General features: G+C 37.7%; 1 protein-coding gene across 1 annotated transcript in view; it reads left to right on the top strand.

Moving 5' to 3' along the window:
* The window catches only part of CFAP61 (cilia and flagella associated protein 61), a 355,672-nt gene that overhangs the window by 9,736 nt on the left and 319,893 nt on the right, over positions 1–26,043 (top strand). Inside the window, exons 3-7 of the mRNA XM_020986789.2 lie at positions 1,187–1,337; positions 5,051–5,127; positions 6,064–6,131; positions 6,390–6,516; positions 22,140–22,272. Coding sequence (XP_020842448.1) covers positions 1,187–1,337; positions 5,051–5,127; positions 6,064–6,131; positions 6,390–6,516; positions 22,140–22,272 — 556 coding nt within the window. The remainder of the gene's footprint in view (positions 1–1,186; positions 1,338–5,050; positions 5,128–6,063; positions 6,132–6,389; positions 6,517–22,139; positions 22,273–26,043) is intronic.

Below are 26,043 nucleotides of genomic sequence, written 5' to 3'. Positions count from 1 at the left end.
GGTCCATTTGAGAATTTGAGCACTGAGGTAAAACTTCAGAATTGTTTTAATACCTGCTAATTGTTTTACTATCTGAATTAGGACAATATTTTCATATGGTCATTGAAAGTTTGCAATTCTTTTTTTTTTTGAAAACTATTTACTCATATCCTTTGACCACCTAATTATTAGGGAATGCCCTTTGGGTTTATATCTTTATATCAACTCCTTTGGCTCTCAGACTTTTGTCAATGATATTTGATCCACAGATTTTTTTTTTCCTCGAATGAATCAGCAGTTTCTTATTCTGTCTGCTTTGATTTTGTTTGTGTAAACCGTTACAGTTTTATGAAGTTGGAATGTCAGTTTTGTCTTTTATTATCGCTTCTATCCTTTGATTAACAATTCTTTCCTAGCCCAAACTCTGAAAGATACTTCCTTTTATTCTCTTCTAGCCCTTTTATAATGTGATTATGAAATCATTTATTCCTTTGTGGTAGATGGTATAAAATGCCTGTCTAGACCTTGTTCTCTGCTGACAAATCTGATCCTAAGTCAACGACAGAGTATGGAGATGTTGATTAAGGGGGAGCAGCCAATTTTCCTGTTAAATTAACCACTTCAGCACCACCGCTCCACTCTCTACTTGCTACATGAGAAAGATTGAGAAGAATTTTGTAGTATTTTTTTAGACTTTACTAACCTATTTATAAGAAACTATGAAAAGTTATCAGAGTCATTGAACATTCAGTATAGCCTCGTACATTAAAGGTACTTTTTCTTTGAGACAGATATGCCAACCTAAAGAATCTACTTGTATTGTGAATACCTGCCACACATGTCTCTCAGCTCATAGCAAAGGTTAATCTTGTCACCCCCAGAGGAGTTGCTCAGGTTCACCTCATTTTGTTGTTATTGTTCAGTCATTTCAGTCATGTCTGACTTTTTGTGACCCCCTTCGTGAGGCAAACAGGGTGAAGTGGCTTACCCAGGGTCAAATAGCTAGTAAGTGTCTGAGGTTAGATATGAACTCAGGAATATGAGTCTTCCTAATTCCAAGCCCAATGCTCTATCTCCTGTGTCACCTAGTTGCAAGTTTGTCAGCAAATTAGGAGTAACAAGAGCCAGAAGAATGAGAAAACAAGTTTTTGGCATTTTTATTTTGCAGTTTCTTTCTTACGTCCACAATGTTTAATCATTTCCATAGTGAAAAAGCAAATCTTGCAATTACGCTCTGCAATGAAAGGGATGAGATCATGGCCCATGCTACTTTTTTGGACTATCCCAACTGGGATGTTGCCAAACAGGATGAGTGGTTAACAATCTTCTATGAACTTGACAGCAAACTCCAATGCACAGTAAGTAGTCACAGTTAGTAATTTTTTTTTGCTTTTTTTTTTGATGAGGCAATCGGGATTAAGTGACTTGCCCATGGTCACACAGCTAAGTAAGTGTCAAGTGTCTGAGGCCAGATTTCACAGCTAGTAATTTTTTAATGACAGAACATTTTGTGAGGAAGGGCTACATTTCATACAGTCTCTCTCTCAATTTTAAACCTTGACTCTTCAGAGTACCGTTCAGAAAGCATGAGAAAGGGAATCACATTGAAAACAAAATCACTAGAGGAAGAGAAAAGGGTATAAGTAAGAGTGATAGAGAGTTGAGGAGACAAGAAGAATGGGCAACAGCAAAATCAGCCTCCAGGCAGAAGGTGGCAAAAGTCCCTAGAACAGGCTATGGTCATTCTGGGGGTGTTACAAACAAGGACATGGAAGCACAAAATGATAATTTGAAATTTCCAAATTTCTACCAATTGTTATGAACTTTCATTCCACTCATATACCTACCTCAGCCTTTTCAGTTTCTTGAAGACTTGATGGTGGGCATCCTCTGAGGTAGCTGTCCCAAGTACCACTCACACTGACGGGTCAGGTCCCCAGAGCTTGACTACAGGCACTGGGGAGTGTCTTTTATGATATTAAAACTAACAAACCTTCACTGCTGTGCTTTCTGCCTTGACTAGCTAGATTACAATTGATCACTTATACTTAATTAGCATTTAGAAGGTGGCATGTACTGGAATGTCTTAGTAAGAATAGTTGATTATGAAATATCCACTTCTACCCTCCCACCCCCACATCTGAGATTCACTCTCCTACAAGCACCTACAGAGCTCGTGGGAATGTGGGCTCAAGCTTAGAGAGCACATATAACAAAGGGGCAACTCTTAGGGATGATGTGGTTTTCTACTATGTCCAGTCTGTCGTTGGTGCCCTACATAGACACTGCTACTCAATGTTCTAGTGATGCTGTTAGGGTGCCAGTGGGAAGATGGGAAGTCCTCTGGACCTCCAAAGTTTTCTAGGTCTTCCTCCAGCCAAATTAAGGAGGAAGAAGGCCCAGAATGAAGCCAAAACATTCTCCTTTTACCACAAGTGATTTCTTCTCAGGGATGGCTTTCTCCTCTTCTGGACAAGCCCCTACTCATAGTTTTTAAAAAGATCCAGGCGTACTTGTCCTAATTCTCATACATAGTGATGAGTCATATAACCCTCTCTCCCCCTCAGAGCAAGGCTAAATGTCCCCCTTAGGATCCTAAGGGTACTTCTGAGAAAGTAGTGGGGGTTCTAGGCTCAAGCCCTGATCCTGGAATGTTCTGCCCTGCCCCCAAATAAATTCCCAATTACAGTTAGTATCTTCATTATATAATCTATTATTCTGCCAAGTGGTTAGTATTCCAGTAACATTTAACCAATTAGCATCAATTAGTTTTTACAAAGGAATATTTCCCAAGAGAATATGGTAAGAACAGAAGTAAAACCTATTTCCTAGAACCCAGAACCCAGGGCAGTCTCCCCTAGGCATCTTGGGCCCTGGGGAGAGTAGCCTCAAGCTTAAAGCAGTTTATACAAAGCATTCACTCCCATCAAAGTCATCTCCAAATGCAGCATAGCCAATAGATGATGTTGCTCCAGGTGATATCTAGGCCACAGGGACTGATTCAGTCCATCAAGAAACATTTATTAAGCACTTGCTGCATGCCAGCCACTGCTGTGAGCACAATGGGGATACAAAGACAGTCCCTGCTCTCAAGGAGCTCGCAATCTAATGCTTCACCACTGTACTGGATCTGGCAGGTTGCTTCTTAGGGCTATGCTGGTTGCAAACTCTAGCATGCATTCCTATACCTAGACATTTTGAGATCTTTAAAGGTTGTAGGCCTACTCTGTTCCATCTTCCACACTAAGGGGGAAAAAAATAGACATAACAAGAACAGAAACAACAGCATATGCTCATGGCTTCATGTCAGTCTGGGTGGGAAGGGTGGCCTGACTTCAGAGCCAGAGTTCAGTACATTACCCCCATGCTCTCTCCTTTTCCTCTTCTTCCCACTTATCTAAAGGGAATGAGTCTTCTAGACTCATTCTTACTAAGGTGTAAATGTTTGATACGATTAAATATGCTACCCCTTCCAGGGATATTTGTATTTCAATAATACACAAAACTTTGAAGCAGAGGAATACACATTTAATTGTGGAATTTGGGGCAAGATGGTGGGAAAGTTGTGACAGCTGATCCTCCTCTTCTTCCTCCTTCTCTCTCTGAAATAATGTAAGTGTCCTTCTGGAAGCTGGCTTACTCATCATCATATTTCAGTTCTAAGCCTTATCACCTAACTGCATTTGTGGTTTTTGTAACTACCAGGAAGTATCTAGATGTACGGGAAAGATCATTAAATTTGGAGCTGGACTGGATTTGAATCCTAGCTCTACAGCTCATTATTTAATCTGACTTTAGAGAAGTTACTTTATAGTTCTCAGCCTTAGTTTCCATATCTGTAAAATGAGGGGGCTAGACAAGATGATCTCTAAGGTCCTGTGGCCTTGTGCTTTATATTTTTTTAGTTAGTTAGCCAATGAAGTTGCGTTATTATTAAGTTTCCTGCCCTCTTTACTGCCATTTGCTTCTGGGGGAAATCACATGAATGCTGAATGTGATTTCAGGACTGATGTCTTTTGAGCTCATGCCTCTTCTTTTTACATTCCCATGATGATTCATACCAGTGTTTCTGAGGTGCCTAGTGTCACATTTTCATTTTATATGTGGAGAGGCTAAGGTGCTAAAAAGTGAAATGATTTACCTAAACTAATGTGAAGAAATCAACCCCCTGAAGAAATAATAAATGTAGGCAGATCAAGGATATATAATCCTTATACTACTACACCACTTCATATTGTCATAGTTTACAGTATTCTGAGGTTTCACTTTAGGTTAGGGACACCATGTTGTACAGGCCTAAAGAGCCCAGAAAACCTCATAATCAAGGGGTGGCTATTAGTTATTTGGAAGTATTCTTAAAAATCTTCATGGGGTCAAATAATAAAAGGTTATAAAAAGCACAGGGACAGAAATAGTTTTCTGCATAAATGTGTATATTCTTTCTAATAATTAACCATGAAGTTAGAATCTTGGTTCTTGGGGTTTCCTGCACCCTAGCTTTCTGAATCCAAAGATATTCTTCGATTTTTAACTCTAAGAATGTTAATAAAGAGAGTCCTTAAATTCATATGGGGCACCTGCCTTCATACTCCAAATTCATAAGAGAATCTTTCTATTATGTAGCTTGAATAAAGCAGCAGCTGCTGACTTGTGGATGAAGGGAAATAGATTATTGTCTTGCACTTGGCATAAACACCCCAGAACAAAAAGTCTGAGTTAATAATCAATTTCACTCCCCTGCAGGGCTCTTCCTTATCTGATAGGCCATTCCTGAGGTCAGGAGGAAGAGCCATATGTGCCAGATATATTTGCCTCTGTCTTTTCCCTATAGCATTGAGGTAGAAGACTGCAAGTGACTGAATGGGAACAGGAAATATATCAAATACATTCTGTAGAAACATCATTTTAGTTATGATCTTTTATATGAATAGATCTTTGTCTGTTGTTGCACAAACCTATTTCTTCCTGACTCTAATGTAGAGAGAATATTAATTCAATCTTAAAGGACCACTTGTTAGAGATTTAATTTTTATAAAAACTTATTCATCCCTGTTTTCTTTTTGTACTATAGCCGCTGAATTCCTTGTTTATGCATCTTTTTGTGGCTATTGATGAATATGCCCTTGGCTGTTGCAAAGAGATTATTAGGTGAGTTGACATGCCATTGCAGCTAGACAAGCTTGTATGGTTATCAATTCACTTCAAAAAGTGAGCCACACAAATATTAAAGTAATAAGAGAAGGGGATATATGTAATTCATTCAAAGCTCATTTGAAGTTCTGTTAGGTATTTTATTTACATATTTAATTTATGAATACATTTAAGCATTTACTTTTATACTTAACCAAAGTAGGATAACATTATTTCTAAAAGGAAAGAATGCATTACTTGAATGTGTTTTCATAAACATAGAAACATAGAACATCTTTAACTGGCTATTATTTGAGGCATACATGTCAGTAATGCAGGCATTTGGACAAATTGATTTTAGGGGGATGGGACAGGACAGGGAGAATGTGCGTTAAAACGCATGACTGAACACGAAGCTTCACAAACTGGAGATGTTTTTAAAAATCACTTTCCCCAAGGTTATTTTCTGAAACATTTATTAACACAACAGACTACAAAGGCTCACAAGTAATCTGATGTACCAGTTAGTGTTCTGCACAGAGATAGAAGTGTGCTCTGTCTTAGCAGCTTGCAGAGACAGTGAATCACGTTTGATGGTGGTGTCCTCAGTTTTCAAGTTACTTTGTAATGTCAAACCAGACCATCCAGATGCCAGGTCAGGGGTTAATACGAGCAGAAATCTGTTGTGTTGTGCTGAAGGGACGTCTTTTATTCCTTTGCCTCTGTGTAGTTGATATAAAGGAAAATATGGGAAACTAAAAGATCAAGAGATTAGAAAAATGTAAGGCAGAAATAAAATCGCCATGAAGATTTTTATATCCCCTTTCTGGGTAGGAGGAAGGTTAGTCTACTTGCATTTGTGAACCTTTTTGGGGGGGAGGAGAGGAGAGACAATATTTATTTCCTTAAGATATTTGCTTATGAAATGACTTTATTATTAATTTTTTCTCTTAGGACAGTTTTCAAGGCAGTGCCAGATCTTCACTTCATATTTCTTATAGTTCCATCCTATATGAGTTTAGGTAAGATTTCTGTAATCACACTTTAGCCTCAATATTTTCAGTATGATAAAATGGCAACTTGTAATGTACTCTACATAGTGTTTCTCTAGAATGTGTTAGACCTGGCCTCAGACTTCTAAATGCATACAGTATATAGTTGATTATGAAAAGGTCAAGCACAATTCAAAAGTACTTTTTTTTTCTTATACATTGCTGCTTATGTTTTAACATTGCTTCAGTAGACAAAGTAATAATTCCAACTTTATGCCTGTGATCTAGGTTCAACTTTAGTGACCTTTTTTGAGCCTGTTGGGATAGTTCCATGTTTTTCCTTTGATGAAGATTTTTCTGTGCATGTGTGTCACAGACACCACCACTGCCCTCAGCTATACATTCGCCAAGCCAGGTAATGTGATATTTGTATTTGTAAGACAGTTAGCCTGGTAGTCAGGCAGGCAGTCAATAAGCATTAAGTGGCTACTATATGCCAGACACTGTGCTAAGTGCTGGGGATATAAAAAGAGGCAAAGGACGGTCCCTACCCTCAAGGGACTCGTAATCTAATGGGGGAGACAACGAGCAAACAAATATATATAAACAAGCTATACACAGGATAAATGGGAAATAATTAGCAGAAGGAAGGCACTAGAATTAAAGGGGATCAGGAAAGGCAGGAAACAAGATGGGATTTTAGTTGAGACTTAAAGGAAGCCAGGAGGCAGAGATGAGGAGGGACAGTCTTCCAGGCATGGTGAGCAGCCAGAGGAAATGCCTGGAGCTGAGAAATGAAGTGTCTTTTTCTTGTAAGAGCCAGGAGTCCAGTGTCACTGGATTGAAGAGTACATGGCAGGGAATAAGGTATAAGAAGACTAGAAAGGTGATAGTGGTTGGGAGGGGAATAGTTTATGCAGGGCTTTGAGTACCAGAGAATTTTGTATTGATCTTTGAGGTGATAAGCAGCCACCATAGTTTAGTTTAGTGGGGAACTGACATAGTTGGACCTGTGTTTTAGGAAAATGAAAAAGGCTGACTGGAGAATGGATTGGAATGGCAAGAGACTTTGGCAGGCAGACCCACCAGCAGGCTATTGCAGTAATCCGGGTGTGAGGTGATGAGGGCCTGTACCAGGGTGGTAGCAGTGTCAGAAGAGAGAATGGGGCCTATTCAAGAGATGTTGCAAAGGTAAAATTGACAGGCCTTGGCAACAGATTGGGTATGGGGGAGACAGGGAGGAGTGAGAGATGTCAAGGACAACATTTGGGTTACCAGCTTGAGCAAATGAAAGAATGGTGATGTCATTGGCAGTAATAGGGAAGTTAGGATGAGGGGAGTGATTGGGGGGAAGGTCATGATTTCAGTGTTGGACATGTTGAGTTTAAGATGTCTATTGGACGTCCAGTTCAAGACATCTGAAAGGCAGTAGGAGAAATCAAGCTACCTTAATGACACTCTACATGGATCACCAATTCCCATTCCTGTTGAGGGTGCTTTTTGTAATACTTCAAGGAGCTGTGACTTTGTTCGTGTGGGCATTTACTTTCTCTATTGACAGAAAATTCAGTCCCTTGGCAGATAATTTCCATAAATTGTGGTGAAAGAAAAGATTCATTACTCCATGGTCAACCTGGTCAATGGTGAGGCTTTTGTTTTTCAGTTAGGGCAGTCTCTAATGAAGTCTTCACAGCTTGGTAGGAACAATTAGACCCTGACCACTGGAATAGCCCTTGTGAACCCAGGGTCACCTTCATGTCTCTTTGAGGCACTGGATTAGGACTGTATTCTAGGCCAATGATTACAATCTTAAAGGGCTTAAGTCTGCTGATGATAAAGCTCTATGTCTGCAACATTTGTCATATCAATTTCTTTCCTTTCACTTTCTTGGCCACTACCCTAGTGTGGGCCCTCTGCACCTTTCACCATTAACTTTGTTATAGTCTTACAGTTGGTCTCTTTCTTTCCCTCTTCGTTCTTTCTTCCACATAGCCACCAAATTGGTATTTTAGAGCCTGTGTCTAATCAAGTCACTCCCCTGCTCAAGAAGCATCAGTGGCTCCCTATTATTTCTGTAATAAAGAAAAACTGCTAAATATAAACTCCTCTGTTTGATACTAAAAACCCTTCACAATCTGGCTCCAACCTATCATCCCAGACTGATTTCATATTATTTCCCCTCATGCACTCTATGTTCCAGCTAAATCGGTCTACTTTCTATTTCCTGTGCGTGCCATCCTATGTTTTGCCTCCCTGCCCATGCACTGGCTGTCTCCCATGCCTGGAATGTCCTCCCTCCTCACCACTGCCTCTTGGAAACCCTATATTCCTTCAAGGTGCAGTTTAAAGACTTTCAAGAAGCCTTTGCTGAGTTGTTGCTGCTCTGAACCCTCTCCCATTTATGATCACAGGATAATAAGTGGAGAGCTGTAAGGGACTTCAGAAGTAATTTAGAAGGAATATCCTGATTTTAATGATTGGGAATCTAAGGCCCAAGAAAGTTAATTGAATTGTCTTAGGTCACACAGCTAATTATTGTTAGAGATGAAATTTGAACACAGGTCTTTTGACTCCAAGTTTAGTACTCTCCATTGTACCAATATTTTTTATGTATCTTATATCAACTTAGCTGTGAACATATTATTTTTTCTCAGAATGTAAGCTCCTTGAGAGCAGGGACAGTTTTGTTTTTGTCTTTGTATCTCTAGAATCTAGGACGGTGCCCGAGACATTGAATTGTCAAATGAATTAAATCATTAAAAAATCAATTCCTAGAATCATTACAATTCCAGGTTAAATTTTTTCCAACTCTTCTTGATTGTATAAATTGCGGAGCTTTAAGTCTAATTAATTTCCTTGCTTTTGTATGACAAAAACTGTTTTTGTATTTGCTGTATTTGTATTAGAACTGAAAACAGGAGCTGTCTTACATTTCTAATTATATCTCCAGTGCTTACTTAACACATGGTAAGTGCTTAATAAATACTTCATTCCTTCCTTCATTAGTGTGAATATTCCCTTCACTGATAGAGATTGAAACCCCTGCAACCCCTTTTATCCAGGTCAACAACTGAACTATGACTTACTTTTTGCCCAGTTTTGGGGGCCAAAAACTTCATCACCTGGTATCCACCATTCTGGGGATAAAGCCACTTTGCCCTAAGTTGGACTAGTCTTTGGATGACAGTCACACACACCATTGCTGACTCTCAGCTTGGCCCCTTTTCAGTTTGGGAGCTTGTGCTCCTCTGACATAACTTTTGAGAACCTAGTTTCACTGTGACATTGGCACTGGAAACAGACTTTAGTAGAAGATATCGTGAACTAGCCATTCAAATAAAACAAATTAAAAACAAAACCAAGTAACTTTTCACTCACTTCTTTTTTCTTTTTCATTTGCTACACAACTTGTTACATATCTAAAGTGGGCAAAACACTATTCCAAGTGCTGCAAAAGATACAAACATAATTAGGACATGTCCCCTGGCCACAGAGAGATGATAATTTGATCAGTTAAGTGGGGTACAGAATACAAAAGCCATTAAAGAAATTCCAGAAAGGACACCGGTAGCCCCAGAGCAATCAGAAGATAGGCTGGCCCTAGCTCCATACATCCCAGACACACCATCTCAGCAAGAAGTGGCTTTCAGCTCTGGAGCTAAGCAGAGTTATGGAAAGAAGAAAGACCCAACGGAGTCTCCAAGATTCAAAATTAATAGGAAATACAAGTAGTAATAAAAGCATAATGGGGGTAATCTGGAGAAACCTTCACCTCCAGCCCCCATTTGCTAGGCTGAACCTGTCCCGTGGTGCCTTCTGGAGGTCTCCAAGCTAAGGCCCCTTACTAATGGACATGTACAACCAGAAGTTTCTGGTTGGTTCCCAGGGTCCCTGTCCCTGCGAGCTATGAGCAGTAAGAGCTTTCTGTTCAATAGTCTTTAAAAGGAGCAATAACTTCCCCTCTCAATGTTAATTCCTTTCTTTTGAACACGGGACTCTGATAGCTGTCTCTTAGACTTCCACTGAAGGGAGAAGGGTGAGAAAGCAGAAGGCACCAGGACTTAGTCTTAGCTCCATGGGAAATGCCCCAGTCTAGCATATAGGGCAACTTCCCTGATTATCCGCATTACACACAATTTTTCCTCATTAATTGTTCACCAATCAGGATTGATTTTCACCTGTTCAGGGCAACTCCTTTTCCAAAGGTATTTAAGCATTCAGGGATCTTCATGGTTTTGTCTTTGATTACCGAGAGACCACTGACCATCAATTTATTGATTATTTGCTAGCCTAATTAATAAATTGATTATTAATTACCCAGAAACTGTCTCTCAGTCTGTTCATTCTTCACAGTTAGTAGTTGTGGTATTGACAGAAATAGTGAAGTCAGAAAGAACTCCTCAACTTAGTCAAAATCTTGGAAAAAAAGGTGCTCATATTTTGAAATTCAGGAAAGAGATTCTATTGACTCAGAAAGGAAGGGATTTTCCAAGTTAAAGGCTATTACATCAGGTCTAAAAAGTTCACAATTTGTCACAGAAGTATTGACTCTGACAGTTACAGTCTGTTATGATTACTGACAGCATATTGAGGAGTTTTCCAAAAATACCCGTAGATATAACTAAATAAACCCTTTCAATTTAAGGTTGGGTTTTTTTTTTTATCATTCTTTAGCTTAAATTGTCCTTGTGGGGATAAGAGGGAGGAAGAGGATAATAGAAGGAGATCGTGTAATTGTGGTAACAATTAGTAACAGGTAATTGTGGAACTCAAATTTATATCCTTAAACAAATGACAATATTGTATAGCTTTGGTATGTGGTGCAATGGAAAGTGTCTCAGATCTGAATTCAGAGGAACTGAAATCAAATCTAGGCTCTGGCATTTACTAATTTTGTGTGATCCTTGGGTAACGGAATCTCCTTGAACTTAATATTCCTTTTCTAGAAAATACAAGTTTTGAACTATGTAACTTTGACGGGCTCTTTCATCTTTAAATCTATGATACCATGATCCTCTGTCATAGTGTTCCTGCCCTGTTTGTAAAGTCTTCAGGATCAGTGCCTTGTAGAGGTTAGGCTTTGATAGCTCATTATATAACTAATTCATTCTGGCTGTTGCAAAGTGCATAATTAAATGCAACACGCATAATTGTGACAGGCTTAAAGATAACTGCCACATGAGATGTTCTTCCTGGCTGTTTCTTCTAGGACTTTTTGGATAGTTTAGAATCCAGGATCAGATTTAGGCTGTGAACCATAGGATAAAAGAACACATGAACGTTTGGAGCACATTTGGAAACAATACCTATCATAAAATCTTCCATGTCCCTCTCTGTAGCATTCCTTGTGTGTACTTACTAGTTTATAAGCAGGGCAGGGTTATCTAATTGCATTTCCCCCAGTGCCTAACACAGTATAATGCACAGAACTGATGTATGTTTGTTGAGTAGATGCATGCTTGCATGCCTGAATCAATGAGTCTATCCCAGTTTGATCTAGAAATTGCCAAAATCATGAAACTATGCCAATAATGAAAGAGATTTTAAAAAATGATCACCTTTATAATGATAATATTATGGCCTTATATTATTTCCCTATCTTTTTGAAGATTTTAGAAAAGTGTCATTGTCATAGCAATATTATGGCTTTGCTGATATTTCCCTATCTTTTTGAACATTTTATTTTCAGAGAGTGAAGGGGCAAAAAAGAACACGGGGCTGCTTCAAAACTCTTTTGCGGCTCTATAAGCTTTTCTAAAGAAATATACTTTTCATAAGATGTATTGCTTGCTATCGGTATAATGAGTTATTTTTTTCTTGGATTTCAATATTTGATTTAGTGCTAAATTAATATAAAATATTATTGATTTTATTTTCTATTTTCTTTACAAAACATGTACCAAATGTCATGTGAATGTTCTGTTACTTTTTTATTTCTAAATTTAATAATTTCTCCCTAGTTTTTAACATTCATTTAAACATTTTTTTAGTTCCAAATTGTTAATTTTTTATACAGTAAAACAAAGGCTTTATCTTAACAAAGTTCTCCAAAAACTTTATAAATTATGGCTAAATATAATGAATGTAATTGTGCTGTAAGAAACAATGAATATAATGAATAAAGAGAAGCATGGAAAAACAGATGAATTGATGTAAAGAGATGGAATGGAAACGATGGTGACAATATACACAATGACCACAACATGGAAGTGGAGAGAATGGCAGCAACAAAGGATGCTATGGAATTATGAGGACCAAGCGTGGCCACAAAGAAGAGACATGAGAAGGGACTTCTCACCCTTGGCAGAAGTGGGGCCTTCGGGAATAGAACTTGCATGTGACGTCAGACTTTTTCTAATATATTGGTTAGTTTTGATAGTTGCAGTATCTTGGTTAGTTAGTAATTGTCTTTTTCTTCTTTGTTATAAGGTGCCCTGGGAGGGGAAAAGGGAAGAATATATTGAGCAATGTTGGTTATATAAGAAGAAACCATAGCAATGAGTCCTTTTATTTGTTTAGAAAAAAACATTCCTTGCTTATTGGGTATCTGATCTATAAATTGAATATCTTAAACATATTCTAAAAACATCAGGAAATTCCAGTTTTTCAATAGTGTAGTTCTTGATTCCTAGCTCAGCATGACCTTATTAACCTGCTCAACACATACCAATGAGGGAAAATGAAGAGCCATGGTAGAGCACTAAGTCATTTTCTACCAATTTGTCTGAAGATTGCTAGAGTGTCTACATTGAATACCTTTTTTATAGTTAATTTCAGGAAATTTATGTTTGAAAAATCTTAGCCAAAAAAGTGATTACTTAAAACTTTAAATGCTGTGAAACTTTTTTATGAAGTAGACAAGTTAAATGCCCCCATTATACTTTAAAATAATTAAATTAGCAGAATTGGAAAAGGCAGTATGATGTAGGAGAAAGGTCAGTGGGTGGGTGTGGCTGTCAGAAGACTGGAGTTTGAATTCCAGGTCTATCAGTTATCACACATGTAAGCTTTGGGCAAATTCAGCTCCCTGGCCTTGTTTTACTCATATGTAAAAAGAGAGGGTTCAACTACATAGTCTGTAAGGTGCCTTTCACCTCTACAACTATAATTCCACAAGCTCACTACATAAATATTTAAAAAGTTCAGTATTTAAATATTTGGGCGACTAGGTGGTATAGTAGATAGAGATACACGCCTGGAGTCAGAAAGACCTGAGTTCAAATTTGACCTCAGATACTTACTAGCAGTGTGACCCTGGGCAAGTCACTTAACCCTGTTTGCCTCAGTTTTCTCCTCTGTAAAATAAGCTGGAGAAGGAAATGGCAAACCACTCTAGTATCTTTGTTGAGAAAATCCCAAATGGGGGTCACAAAGAATCAGACACAGCTGAAAAACAAATTATTTAGTTTTGAGGAAAAAAGTTTTGTCCACTAGAGGTCGTAAGAGATCTTGCAAAGAAGAAACTGCTTTGTTTTATGTGAGCCACACATGTGCCCCTGCTTTCTTGTAAATATAACTTGCAATAAAAAAAGCACCAGGTCTAAAATTTGTAAAATACTTTTTCAAAAACAATCCTGTCAGAATGGGTATTATAAGCTTTTCCAAAGAATAGTAATAAGATTAGGGCAGCTCTTATCCTTTGTCAAAATGTTGTTCTTGAGGCTTAATATTTAACCAGGCCATAACACGGCTCTTAACACTACTCAGTCTGATTCTGGAGGCATTTTCTTTTTTTTATGTTTTGTTTTTTCTTTTTTTTTCATTCAAAGACAAGCATTTCAATTTAAAAAACAGCCCTCAATAAATTCAGAGAATCAGTTATTCAAAAAGTACATTTAAAATGTGTGCATGTAATTATAAATCATTTCTGGAGCAGACAAATGTAATCCAGCAGATGACTTTTTTTTCATTTGTTTGTTTTTGCCATGAATGTAGAATCTGAATACGGAGGTGGCCCTGCTACTCTGTGGCTTTGGATGCTATAGGGCCCTTTGAATACTGACCTCCCCACTTGTGTAATTACCCCCTCCCATTTATTTGGTAAATTTGAGACTGGAAAACCTTGTAGAAATGAACTAGCTGACTTATTTGAGCAAAATTAGAACTATGTAAAATGTCTTAAGAATTCTAATAGTGCAATAGAACAGTAAGGACTTGGGGATAACAAAGCAAACTGGACAGAAATATATGTGTATGCATGTATGTGTATGTGCATATGCACATATATATGTACGTATATATGTATGTGTATGTATATATGTATAGCCCCTGAGTGTATGTATGTTGTCGTGGTAGAGGAATTCTGTATTTATGTGTATGTATAATCATTAGGTTGGCTAGTGTTTCTCTAAATTTAAAGGCTTATTGGAAGTTAGTTCCTTATTTTTCTTCTAATATTTGGTAAGTCTATGAAAGCCTTGTGAGGGCCGAATTTTTTTGTTTCCATTTTGCAAACAAGGTAAACAGTTCTAAGACTTCTAAAGAGGGTAATATTTTGAAGAAAGGGTATGTGTGAGAGTGTGTGCATGTGTGTATATGAGTGTGTGAAGAGAGAGAATAAGAAAGAGAAAGGGATTCCAGATGATGCCTTCAAATCTGAAGTACTGCCTTTCATACAAATTAGTGTCTTTTTCTTAAGCTTAAAGGTTTGCTTTATTTTCCTCTGCCCCCTTTTCTAGCACTTCAATGAATATTAAAAAGTACAAGTTGTCTCTAAATGCTCTATAATTCTCTGTGATAAAATGAGTTAAATTCAAATAGTTTACAACTGCTAAAAATGTTTAAAATTAACTAGTATATATTGAGATTCTGCAAAATCATTCCCATTGAATGTGTAATTAATTGTTGTTTTCCACTCGGAGAATTATGCAATTGCCATTGTATAATCATCATCATCAAAACACTAATCAAAAGCTAAATGTGTGCCTGCCTCAGTTGGGTAAGATTTCTGAGGAAGATGTGGTCCCTGCCTTAGGAATAATGACCTAGAAGTAGAAGTACATTTTAAATGGACTAAGCAAATTATTTTTGAGAACCTGTGTGTTTTGCTTCTTTGGGGCTGGAATTTTTTGTATGTCATTTGAGAGTATGAGAGGCTGATGTCATACATTACCATTAGCAGTTGAAGCTGATGCAACATCATAAATTATCAATTACCCAAAGGAATGCATTTCCAGGGTAAGTTCCTCTTTATCCATTTTGGGGAAGGACCTAAGGGAAAGAATCTTCAAAACTCATTTATTTGTATCTTTTGTTTTTTTACCTGTCCTTAAAGACTCAGTTTAGAGATATAATTCTGGATTACATGGCTTGGCAAGTCCTCGTGAATATTCTTAAGCCTCTGAGGTTACCCCAAATCCTTTATTGTTGATTTTTTATGTTTGTATATTAATATTTTCTGTGAATCTCATAAAAATAAGAATTCTTAGTACATGGTTGATTTTGGCATTCACTCTATAATTTAAAATCACTTAAAATATGATATAGAATTAATTTTTCTTTATTATTAAATTAATATTAGTTACCTATCATTGAATATTGATGTAGCCCTTTATCTTTTTTCAAAATGACTGAAAATGATTTTGTTAGCTATTTTCCTTGTCACTGCAGATTTTCAGTGTCATTATGGGTCCCTTTTCACAGCAAAAATCACCCATTTGAACAATCCTTGGATAATGTCCAAATAGAGGGGGGGAAATGGTTTCTTATATAGAGGTTGCAGGCTTTCCAGGCTCACTCTCCCTTTATCATTGTTTGGGCTCAACTGAAGGAAGGTGGGGCAATAACTTCCTTGGTTTCTGACTGGTTATGTTATCCGATCTTTGTATATGAAGTATAGGGTAGTAAATTTGGGTCAAATTTTTATTCACAAATATTTGTTCAGTTCCTGTTATATTCAAATGTCTGTGCTAGGTACAATTGGAGATATATAGAAACATCTTCCTGGCCTTTGGGGGCTTAAGTTCTAATTGCAGAGCCAGGACATATTGATACAAGAAGTTATCTAGAAGACAAGAAAGTGTATGGTAAGAAATGAACATAGTAAGTCTTATAGGAGCTTAAGAAGGTATCACTATAGGCTGGAGTAATCAAGAACGTAGTAGTCAAAGAATTCTTTAGAAGAATTTGGCATTTGAAGGATTGCTAAGATCTGGGTAGGCAGAGAAGAGAGGAAGGAAATACCAGGTGTGATCCAAAGCTTAGAGGCAGATCCATATGAGGCAGCCTTTTTGGTAGACTCTTTAGGTCTCCTGACCATCAATATGAGTATGCTACAGTGATTAAGGAATGTCTAAAAGTATTGACAGCTCTTGCTGACTTGACCAATAATTAGCCAATCAATCAAACAAGCATTGATTAAACACCTAAGTGCCAGGCACTGTGCTAAGCCTTGGAGAGGTAGAGGTGAGGAAGGAGAGCATTCCAGGGATGAGATGACAGTCAGTGAAAAATTACAGGGATAGCAAATGGAACATAGTGTGTGAGGAACAGGATGTAGACAGGCCAATGTGGTTGGTGCAAAGAGCTTGTGAAGAGCAATAATATGTGAGAAAACTGGGAAGACTGAAAGGGGCCAGACTATAAAGAGGTTAAGTACCACTGAGATGTTTATGCTTCATCTTTGAAGTCGTAGGGAGCCACTGGAGTTTATTGGGTAGTGGGGTAACCCTGTCAGAGGTACACTTTGGAAAAGTCTCTTTGATAGCTTTATGGAGGATGGATTGGAATGGGGAAAGACTTGGGGCAGGGAGTCCTATTAGAAAGCAATTGTCATGATCTAGGCTGCAGGTGACTTGAGCCTGAATTAAGGTAGTGGTTGTGTGAATGGAGAGAAGGGGACATTATACAAGAGATATTTTGGAGAAAGAAATGACTAGATTTGGAAACAAATTGGATAAATGGGGAGGTGAGGGTGGATACATGGGAAAGGGATCGATGTTGATACTGAGTTGCCTAGAAGGATGATGGTGCCCTCAACAGTAACAAGGAAGTTCAGAAGAGGAGTGTGTTTGGGAGGGAAAGATAATAAGCTTGATATGCCCATAGGACATCCTGTTCAGAATGCCCAACAGGCAGCTGGTGATGAAGACTGAAGTTCAGGAGAGAAACTAGGGCTCTACTCTACCATCTTACCTTTTAGTTTCCCTGGCATCAGGCTCAGCTCACATCCTACCTTCTGCAGGAGGCCTTTCCCTTGTCCTGTCCCTAGTTTTAATGCTTTCCCCTTTTATATTACCTTCATCTATTCTGTATGCATTACTGCCTCCATTAGAATGTATACTCTTTGAGGGCAAGGGCTTCCCCCCCCTTTTCAATTCAGTAAACATTTATTAAGCACCTACTGTATGCCAGGCACTGTGCTAAGATCTTTGGATACAAATAAGAAAAAGAAAGACAGTCCCTGACCTAAAGGAGCTTACAATTTAATGGGGGAAAACACAAAAGGGAGCTGAAGTGGGCTAGGAAGGACATCGAGGAAGGGCATCGTAGGCATCTTGTTCCATAGAGTTCAGACAAAGTAGAGCTGAAGGTAGAAAGTGGAGCAAACTTTTCTTTGTATCCATAGGGCTTAGCAAAGTGATTGGCATATAGTAAGTGCTTAGTAAGTGTCTGTTGACTGTCTGAATATATAGATCTGGCAGGTAGTGAGAAGTGGATAGAGCGTTGAATCCAGAGTTAGGGAGACCTGAGTTAAAATCCAGCCTTGGACAGTTTACTGGCTTTATTACTCTGGAGCAAGTCACATAACCTCTGTCTACCTCAGTTTTCTAGTCTGTAATATCAGGACAACAATAGCATCTAACCTCCCAGGGTTGTTGTGAAGATAAAATGAGGTAAAATTTATAAAGCACTTTGTAAACTTTGGAGCCTGATTATTATTATCACCATTATCCGCAAATTATCTGCCTATAGTAACTAAACCCATGGGAGCTGATGTGATCATCAAATGAAGGAGTATATGGAGAAAATAATAACAATTACTATTTTGGTAGTTCTTTGAAAAAAAATTTTCCTTCAGATAACCCTGTGAAGTAGGCAGTGCAAATATAGTTATCCCCATTTTACAAATGAGGAAGCCAAAACTCAGAGAAATTAAGTGACATGTGAAAGTCACATTGTTAATAAGTATCAGAGCTGGGACTTGAACCTGGGTTTCCTGAATTTAAGATCTGTATGTTCTTTCTACTGTAATTTAGAGGATCATTGTATAAGATAATATATGTAAAGGACTTCACAGACTTTAAAGAGAAGTTCCATTTATCATTTCTGGTGATGAGATTAGATTGCTATAGAAATACTAATAGGTCTGTTTAATTTCACAACTATTGGTTCTCCTACCAGGTTCATTTATAAAATGCATTGGGATTATCTCTAGTTGGGACCATATTTTTGTACAATCTTGTTTTCCCTTCCATTGCTTTCTTCCATTCTCCTTCACTGTCATGTGCTGATAGTGATTGGAATCATAATCATTGCCCTTTGTTGTGTTGGTGTGCTTGATAAATAATGTCTGCTAACAAAAGCACTTTCTGTATTTTTTGGCCACCTTATGATGATTGTTTCACATAGGTTAAATTCCTTTAAAAAGTATTGATAATCAAGGGGTAGCTAGGTGGTGCAGTGGATAGAGCACTGGCCCCGACGTCAGGAGGACCTGAGTTCAAATTTGGCCTCAGACCAAACACTTGACCCTTCTAGCTGTGTGACCCTGGGCAAGTCACTCAACCCCAGTTGCCTAAAAAAAACCCCAAAAAACAGTATTGATAATCAGAATCAGTGTCTATGTTTTTATACATTTCCCATTTTCCCCAAGTTGATAGCCTATTTAAATAGATAAATTTGTAATTTCATGCAGTCTTTTTTCATCTTTGTCTTTTCTTCTAATTTGATGTAGAGTTTTACTTCAATCAGTTGATGACCTACCTCCTGCCAACTGATTCTATGATGATTCCTAGTCAGTAACTTCGAGTTTCCTGTCTATTAATGATCAATTTCATTTTTATGATGTTTCTAGCCTTTATCTAACTTTTCTTCTTTTTTAAAAAAAAGTTTTTATGAATGACTTTTGTTTTTATTACCTTGATTTTTTTCCCTTTATTTTCTCAGCCAGCCATCCCTTAAAACAAAGACTAACAAAAAAACAAGCAGTTCAGCAAAACCAACCAAGATATCAACTATGTCTCATACCATGTCTATAGTCCTCCACCTCTACAAAGAAAGGAGGAGGGTAGATTTTTTTACTCTTCTCTGGGACCAAGCTTGTTGTTTTAACCCTAACAAACCCTAAACAAACCCTAACCCTAAATCCTACTGTTTTATACTGTATTTGGTTTTCCTTTTTTGTTTTTATTTCTTTCCTTTTACATTCTTGTAGTCATTATGTAATATTGCTTTCTTGGTTCTTCATTCTGAATCAGTTCATATAAATCTTCCCATGCTTCTCTGAATTATTCATAGTCATCATTTTTTATGGTGCAGTAATGTTCCATTATATTCATGTTCCAGAATTCATTTAGCTATTCCTCAGTCAATGGGCATCTGCTTTATTTCTGGTGCATTTCTACCACAAAAAGTTATTCCTCTCATCCTGAAGAAATTATTCATGATGTAGAGGCAACTAGGTGGTACAGTGGATAGAGTTGTAGAACTGGAGTCAGGAAGGCCCAAATTCAAATCTAGCCTTAGACACTTACTAGCCATGTAACCTTGAGCAAGCCACTTAACCTCTTTCTTCCTTTCCTCATCTGTAAAATGAGGATAATAATAGTGCCTACTTCCCCAGGTTGCTGGGAGAATAAAATAAAATAATATTTGTAAAGCACTTTGCAAACTTTAAAGCACTATATAAGTGCTAGGTATCATTATTATCATTATTAATATGAGGATTCTGAGTAACCCATAAAACCTTCTTCTCCTTCCATTTTAATCCCAACCAAATTTTCCAACAAAATCTTCATCATTCTCTCTTATGCCCATCTTTATATTGAAGCCCTTGAGTATTAAAGCATTAAGTTGATTTATTTTGGAAGAAGTTGGCAAATTCTTTATAGAATTTCTTTACTGCTTCATCTTCTGCAATAGCCAAATTTCCAACTGAAGAAGAGTTTTGAATGCCATTAGGCTTCTCTTGTGTGGCAAAGCATGTGGTGCCGCTTCTTTTCCAGCTGAGATTTACGAGGTAAGGGGGTCTTCTGCTCATACAAAAGCTGATTGAAATCTTCCAGGTTACATGGCAAGAGAAGGTTACCCCCCAGGAGTTCAAGGATACCTCTACTGTCATCTCTATAAAGGCTGTCCATCTCTGGAGCATAAAGTGTAACTGTGTCTCCTTATCTGTCATGAGCATGGCAAAGTAAGATGATTGAGAATCCCACAAAAGAATGTTTCTTGTTGGCCTTTGGTTGGTTGTGAAACCAACTTTTCTATCTTCTTCATTTGTCTTTACATGGAAAACCTTTGAGCCATCTTTCCTTTTAGCTGTAACATCCTCTCATGTTCTTGTTTGATTTATAGTAAGAATATAGTTGAGGTTTTTTTTCTGTAGTATATCAAATCATTGTACAAAGATCCCACGTATAGAGTACCAAGAATTAAACAAGTGATTCGCAGCACCATCTGCCTTCTTTTCCACTATTCTACTATGGTCACTGTGGAATCAGAAGGGGTCTACTTGATCTAAGTGACTATATTTATCTGAATCACAAAATCCCATTCTGATACCATGTCATGGAATGGAGGTGATCCTGAGTTTTCAAAATTATGCTGATGGCGCATGAGCAAGCTATAGCATAATCTGCCATGTTATGGAAAGACTTCAAGTAGGGCCACAGAGGCAAACTGTCTTTCCAAAGACCAGCCTTGCTTGTTCTAGAGAGGCTGATCACTAATAGACTGGCCATTAGGTGATGAATTCTTTGACCACAGAAATCCATGAAACAAAGACAAATATAAAATGGCCTTTAGTGAATCAATCAATTAGGGAGTACTTATTAAGCACCTGCTATGTTCCAGGTACTGTGCTAGGTCCTAGGGATACAAAGACAAAAATGAAACCGTCCCTTCCTTCAAAGAGCTCATAGTCTATTAGGGGAAACAATATGTGCATAAGCATCTATGAAATGTATACTATGTAAGTACAAGGTATTGGGTGAGAAGGGCCCTTGTACTAGGCAGCCCCAGGAAAGGCTTAATGTTTAAAGGAAGTTCTTGAGCTGAGCTTTGAAGAAACAAAGAGATCCCAAGAGGTAGAGATGGGGAGGCTGTGTATTCCAGGTTTGGGGGATAGCCAATACAAAAGCACAGAGGTGGGAGAGAGAGAGAATTATATGGGATTAACAGCTAGAAGGTTTCTCTGGCTAGACCTCAGAGTATAGGACTGGGAGTAATGTATAACAAGGTTGGAAAGGTAGATTGGGGCCAGGTTATGAGGAGCTTTAAAGGGCAAAAGAACCTAGGAACCACTCCATCCAGAAAACTTCGGATAGTCTTATCAAGTGATGAGAGATATCATCCAAGGGAAATACTGGTTTAGACTATGGACACTGAAGACCATAATCTAGAAATCATTAAGATGTGATTTTTTTCAGGCATTCTGTTTCTTTTCATGTATCAAGAAAGTATTCATCTAATAGTAGTTATTTTTCTTCTAGACACACTAAAATATCCTTGACACTTATTTATCTCCTTGCTTATTATATTTATATATAATACATAGTACATTAGACTGTAAGCTCCTTGAGGGCAGGGATTGTCTTTTGCTTCTCTTTGCAGCCCCAGTGCTTGGTGTATAGCATGCTCTTAATAAATGTTTATTGATTAAATAAAGGTACCACACAAAACAAACTGCTGAATTCTTATAATAACCATTTTTCTTGTTCCTTTCTAAATTTTGTACAGCAAAGTGAAACAGAGTTGAGCAAATTCTTGTGAGTTTGATTGGCATATACAGCCTTTGTTTTCCTGTGTAGCTCAATCTAGCTAATATAGTAATGAATCACTGTTAAGGTTGCTCAATTTAAATGATTTTCTGTGTTATAGGGTGGAAGACCATGATGATCTCATGCCAATTTTTATGCGTCATGACACTTCTCTGAGAGAAATCTATGGCGAATACTTCCTTGCTGAGCTGATAGAGGCCCAAGATGAAGAGAATTACTGTGTTATATGTGAGGTTAGTAATTAATTTGTTTGGGGATTTACTCTGCTTCAAACAAAATCCATGATTTTACTGTTCTTTTTTTTAACTCACCTTACCTTACCCAACCTTACCCAGCTTTTTGGCTTTTCTTTACAACTGTTTTCTTTATTCTGCCTCACTCTCTGCTGCCACTTTGAAGATGCCAGTACAGTTTCTATACTCTACATTCTGCCCCCTCCCACTTATCTTAATGGTCTTCTGTTCCATTTTTTGGGAAGCCATTCTGGACTGGCCCTGACTCAGGACAATCCCCCCAAAATAGTTTAGTTCACTATTAGGGGGAAAAAGGGAGACATTCATAGGTCATTAAACAGCAAAATATAGATTTACTTAGCCATAGCAAGAGAAGTATATTCAGGAAAGATAGGCATTGAGGATACCTTAAGGTAGTTCAGTTGAGTGACGCTCCATGAATTACCCATCATGATCCACCAGCCATGCATCAGTATGTTCTGGAGCTCTTCATGGCAGTTTTGTACTCAGATGATGTACATCAACAATCTGAGCCTTTAAGTTCCCTGAGCCAACCACATTTCAAGGAAATTCTCAATAGTGTTTTAGGGAAAATTAGCCTAACTTGCATGGGGGAAGGGTTAAGAAAGAAGGAAGGAGACAAGCATTTATTAAGTGCCTACTATATGCCATGAATATTATCCCATTTGATACTCATAACTCTGGGAGGTCAATGCAATCATCATCCTCATTTTACAGTTGAGAAAACTGAGGTGAACAGAGGTTAAGTGATTTGCTCAGAGTTACACAGCTGATCAGTGTCTGAGATAGGATTTGAACTCAGGTCTTCCCAACTCCTGGTCCAGCACTCTATCCATTCTGCCACCTAGATACTTCCAGAATCTTGCTTCTACCACATAAGCTAACTGAGATTCACAGTATACATAGCTCCTTTATTTTCTCACTTCAGGTGGGGAGAAGGAAAGTTCCAAATTATGATAGTGGATGTTGTACAGGAAATGGGGGGAGAGGTTGTAGGTCTTTGGAATAGGTCTTCCTGATAGAGATCATAAATCCTCAGCTGTGCCAGGCAAAACTCTAGTAGGTTTGGAAAATAGGTAGGATCTCCAAAGGAAGCACAGCACTTTAAACAGGGTAGAATGCTATCTTGTTCATGAATTTGTCTATTAAAATATCGGGAGTTGTTTTCAAAATGTACTGAAAAATAGTGATTTGACAAGCTACCTCTTTCCAACCCTCTTTAAAGTTGGATATATTCATAATCAGCTATTTTGGGGATCTGGATGAGTAGCTTATGGCAGGGAGAAACTTTTAAAGTAAAAACATAAACTGGTTAAAGATCTTAAAACCCTAGGGTTGCTGGTGAATTTATAATGAGAGTTCATCTGTTGCAAAAAACATAATGGTATCATCACATAGGACTCCTGCTTTAAGAGTCTTTGAGGAAAGTGAAGAAATTATTTTAAATTAATTAAACACCTCTCCAAGAGGTTTGTTGTTGACTCTGCATTGTTATGGGTGTTTATTAAAGAATATGTCTGGCAGTATCATTAATGAGAGCCTTATGCTGATGGTCTCAGAGAATAAGACAAGAGAGCAATTTAAATTGTTAGCTAAAATTCTGCTCTTACCTTACATAATAAAGGACATTGTTTTTTAAAGGCTTGCTCTCTTGTCTTATTCCCTTTAAAATAAATCTAGATTGGTGATTGCTTTGACTAGGAGAGATTAATATTTTGAATAACTATGGTACTTATTCTTTGCATATCATCACCAACAAATATTTATTGAGCACCTTTTTGCCCAGTGCTATATGACAATATTTAGTAATAACATCTCAACTCATGCTGAGACTACCAGAAATTCTCATTTTGTTACAAGCGAACCTTTGACTCTCATTCATGAAAGAGAGAGTGCACATCAATTATCTTTATAAACATTAGAGATAGAAATTTAGCAGTTTTACTTATAGGATGTTTTATGATTTAGATTTTTTAATTTTGTTTACATAATTTTGAAAGAAGTAAGGTCTATTTTAAACTGTTTTCCTGATCTTGGAATTATAAATGTTCTCAATACTATGATATTTACATACTAATTATAAAACTAAGGTCATGTCATGTAATTGTGGAATGGTACAAAGCCATGGGCATCAGTTTCTAAATGTGAGAACTGTCTCCATGCTCTGAAATATTGCATTAAAATCTTTTTTCAAATTATTTGTATTTTCTATGTTGAAGGAACTTTTCCATACCAAAAACTCAATGATTTTCTGCTGATGAATATCACATTCTAATTCATCATCTCTAGCTCTTTGTAGACTAATAGTAAGGAAGTAGGGACTAAGGGAGAGTCCAAGAAATATTTAGACAAAACAGTACTTTCCTGATATAGAGAAAATACTTTCCTGATACAGAAATGGCCAAAACATAGTTTTACACAGTGAGAAGATAAATGGTTTTAGGAAGAGTAAAAGACTCTTGTTGATCCCTTTAAGGATTCTTTTGCTCAGACTTTAGGCAACTAATTTAAAATCAGGCTGTGTTGTAGAAGTCATTGTGTTCTGTTGCAGGAAGGAGTTAGATTTAGCTAATTTAGTTAATTAGGTTTGTGAAGAGAAATACAGGGGCCACTCCACCCAAATTTTTAACTGTCACATCTTATATTTTATAACTTATACAGCCTGACAGTTGCAGTTTCCTAAAAAGCCAAAGGAAAAGAAATCCTTCAGGTCTCTCAGTCCTAAGGCAAAAGTCTTTAAAGAGATACTGATTAGTTCATCTTAAATTCTGTGAATCATTTAGTGTGTAGAAATGCATCATTTCTGGGGGGAAATGGAGGGTAGAAAGTACTAGGAATGCATCTGTGTCCCAAATCAGGCTCGCCTTTCTGGGTCTGCAGCTCTTTTCAGGTTCAAGAGTAATACCATAACAGATGACCTGCCCATCTGTCTTTCTGAACCTTCCCCCTGATCCTAACTGCATTTCCTTAAGTTAACAGTTTTAGGTAAACACCAGATGACAATAGATGACAGAGCAAAATTGAAGCTAGCAGAGTGTACCAAGTCCCTGTCATTCAAAACCTGCCCCATGGCAGTTGGGGAACCCTGCTGTGTAAATTCCCTTTATGCCATCTTCATACCACGGGACATCCCTGCCTAGCTTAAAGGATTCTGAATTGGTATAGTGCTCCCCACCTGTCAATGGCTTCCTAGGACAAGTTTTGAGTGACTGGCTTGCTATAATTTGCTTGACACAACTTTATTCCATCATCCATTGTCATCTGGTGTTTACCCAAAACTGTTATCTTAAGGAGGGGCAGTTAGCAGCAGAGGAAGGTTCAGGGGGACAGATGGGCAGAGCATCTGTTTTGGCATTGATTAGGGGGAGGGATTGAATGGTCAGAGGGTGCCCTACTGATCTGGGGGATAGAAAGGTCTTGCCAGATGGGGGATGCCCAATGCATTGGAGGTTGTTCAGCTAGTCAGGAAGTGTCTGACCAGTTGGACCCAAGCTGAATGGATAAAGGAAGGACAGATTCCCTGAAATACTGTTATCCATTTAGATATATTGATATTAAAGATTTCTAGGATATAACCAAAAATAATAATATCTATATGTGCAAATTATGTTCTTGCACTTTCAGTAAAAGGCCACACTCACAAATAGAAATCTTCAGAGTTCACATCGTGTCTGCCAATTAGATTAATGAAGAAAAAAGTCTGGCCCCAAAATAGAGTAAAGTTGAAGACATTTATGTAATTTACAAAAT

This window comes from Phascolarctos cinereus, unplaced genomic scaffold (assembly GCF_003287225.1).
Source record: "Phascolarctos cinereus isolate Bilbo 61053 unplaced genomic scaffold, phaCin_HiC Scaffold_2;HRSCAF=192, whole genome shotgun sequence".
Lineage (NCBI taxonomy): Eukaryota > Metazoa > Chordata > Mammalia > Diprotodontia > Phascolarctidae > Phascolarctos > Phascolarctos cinereus.
The sequence above is the reverse complement of the archived record's forward strand: the minus strand, read 5'-3'. Positions and strand labels throughout refer to the sequence as shown.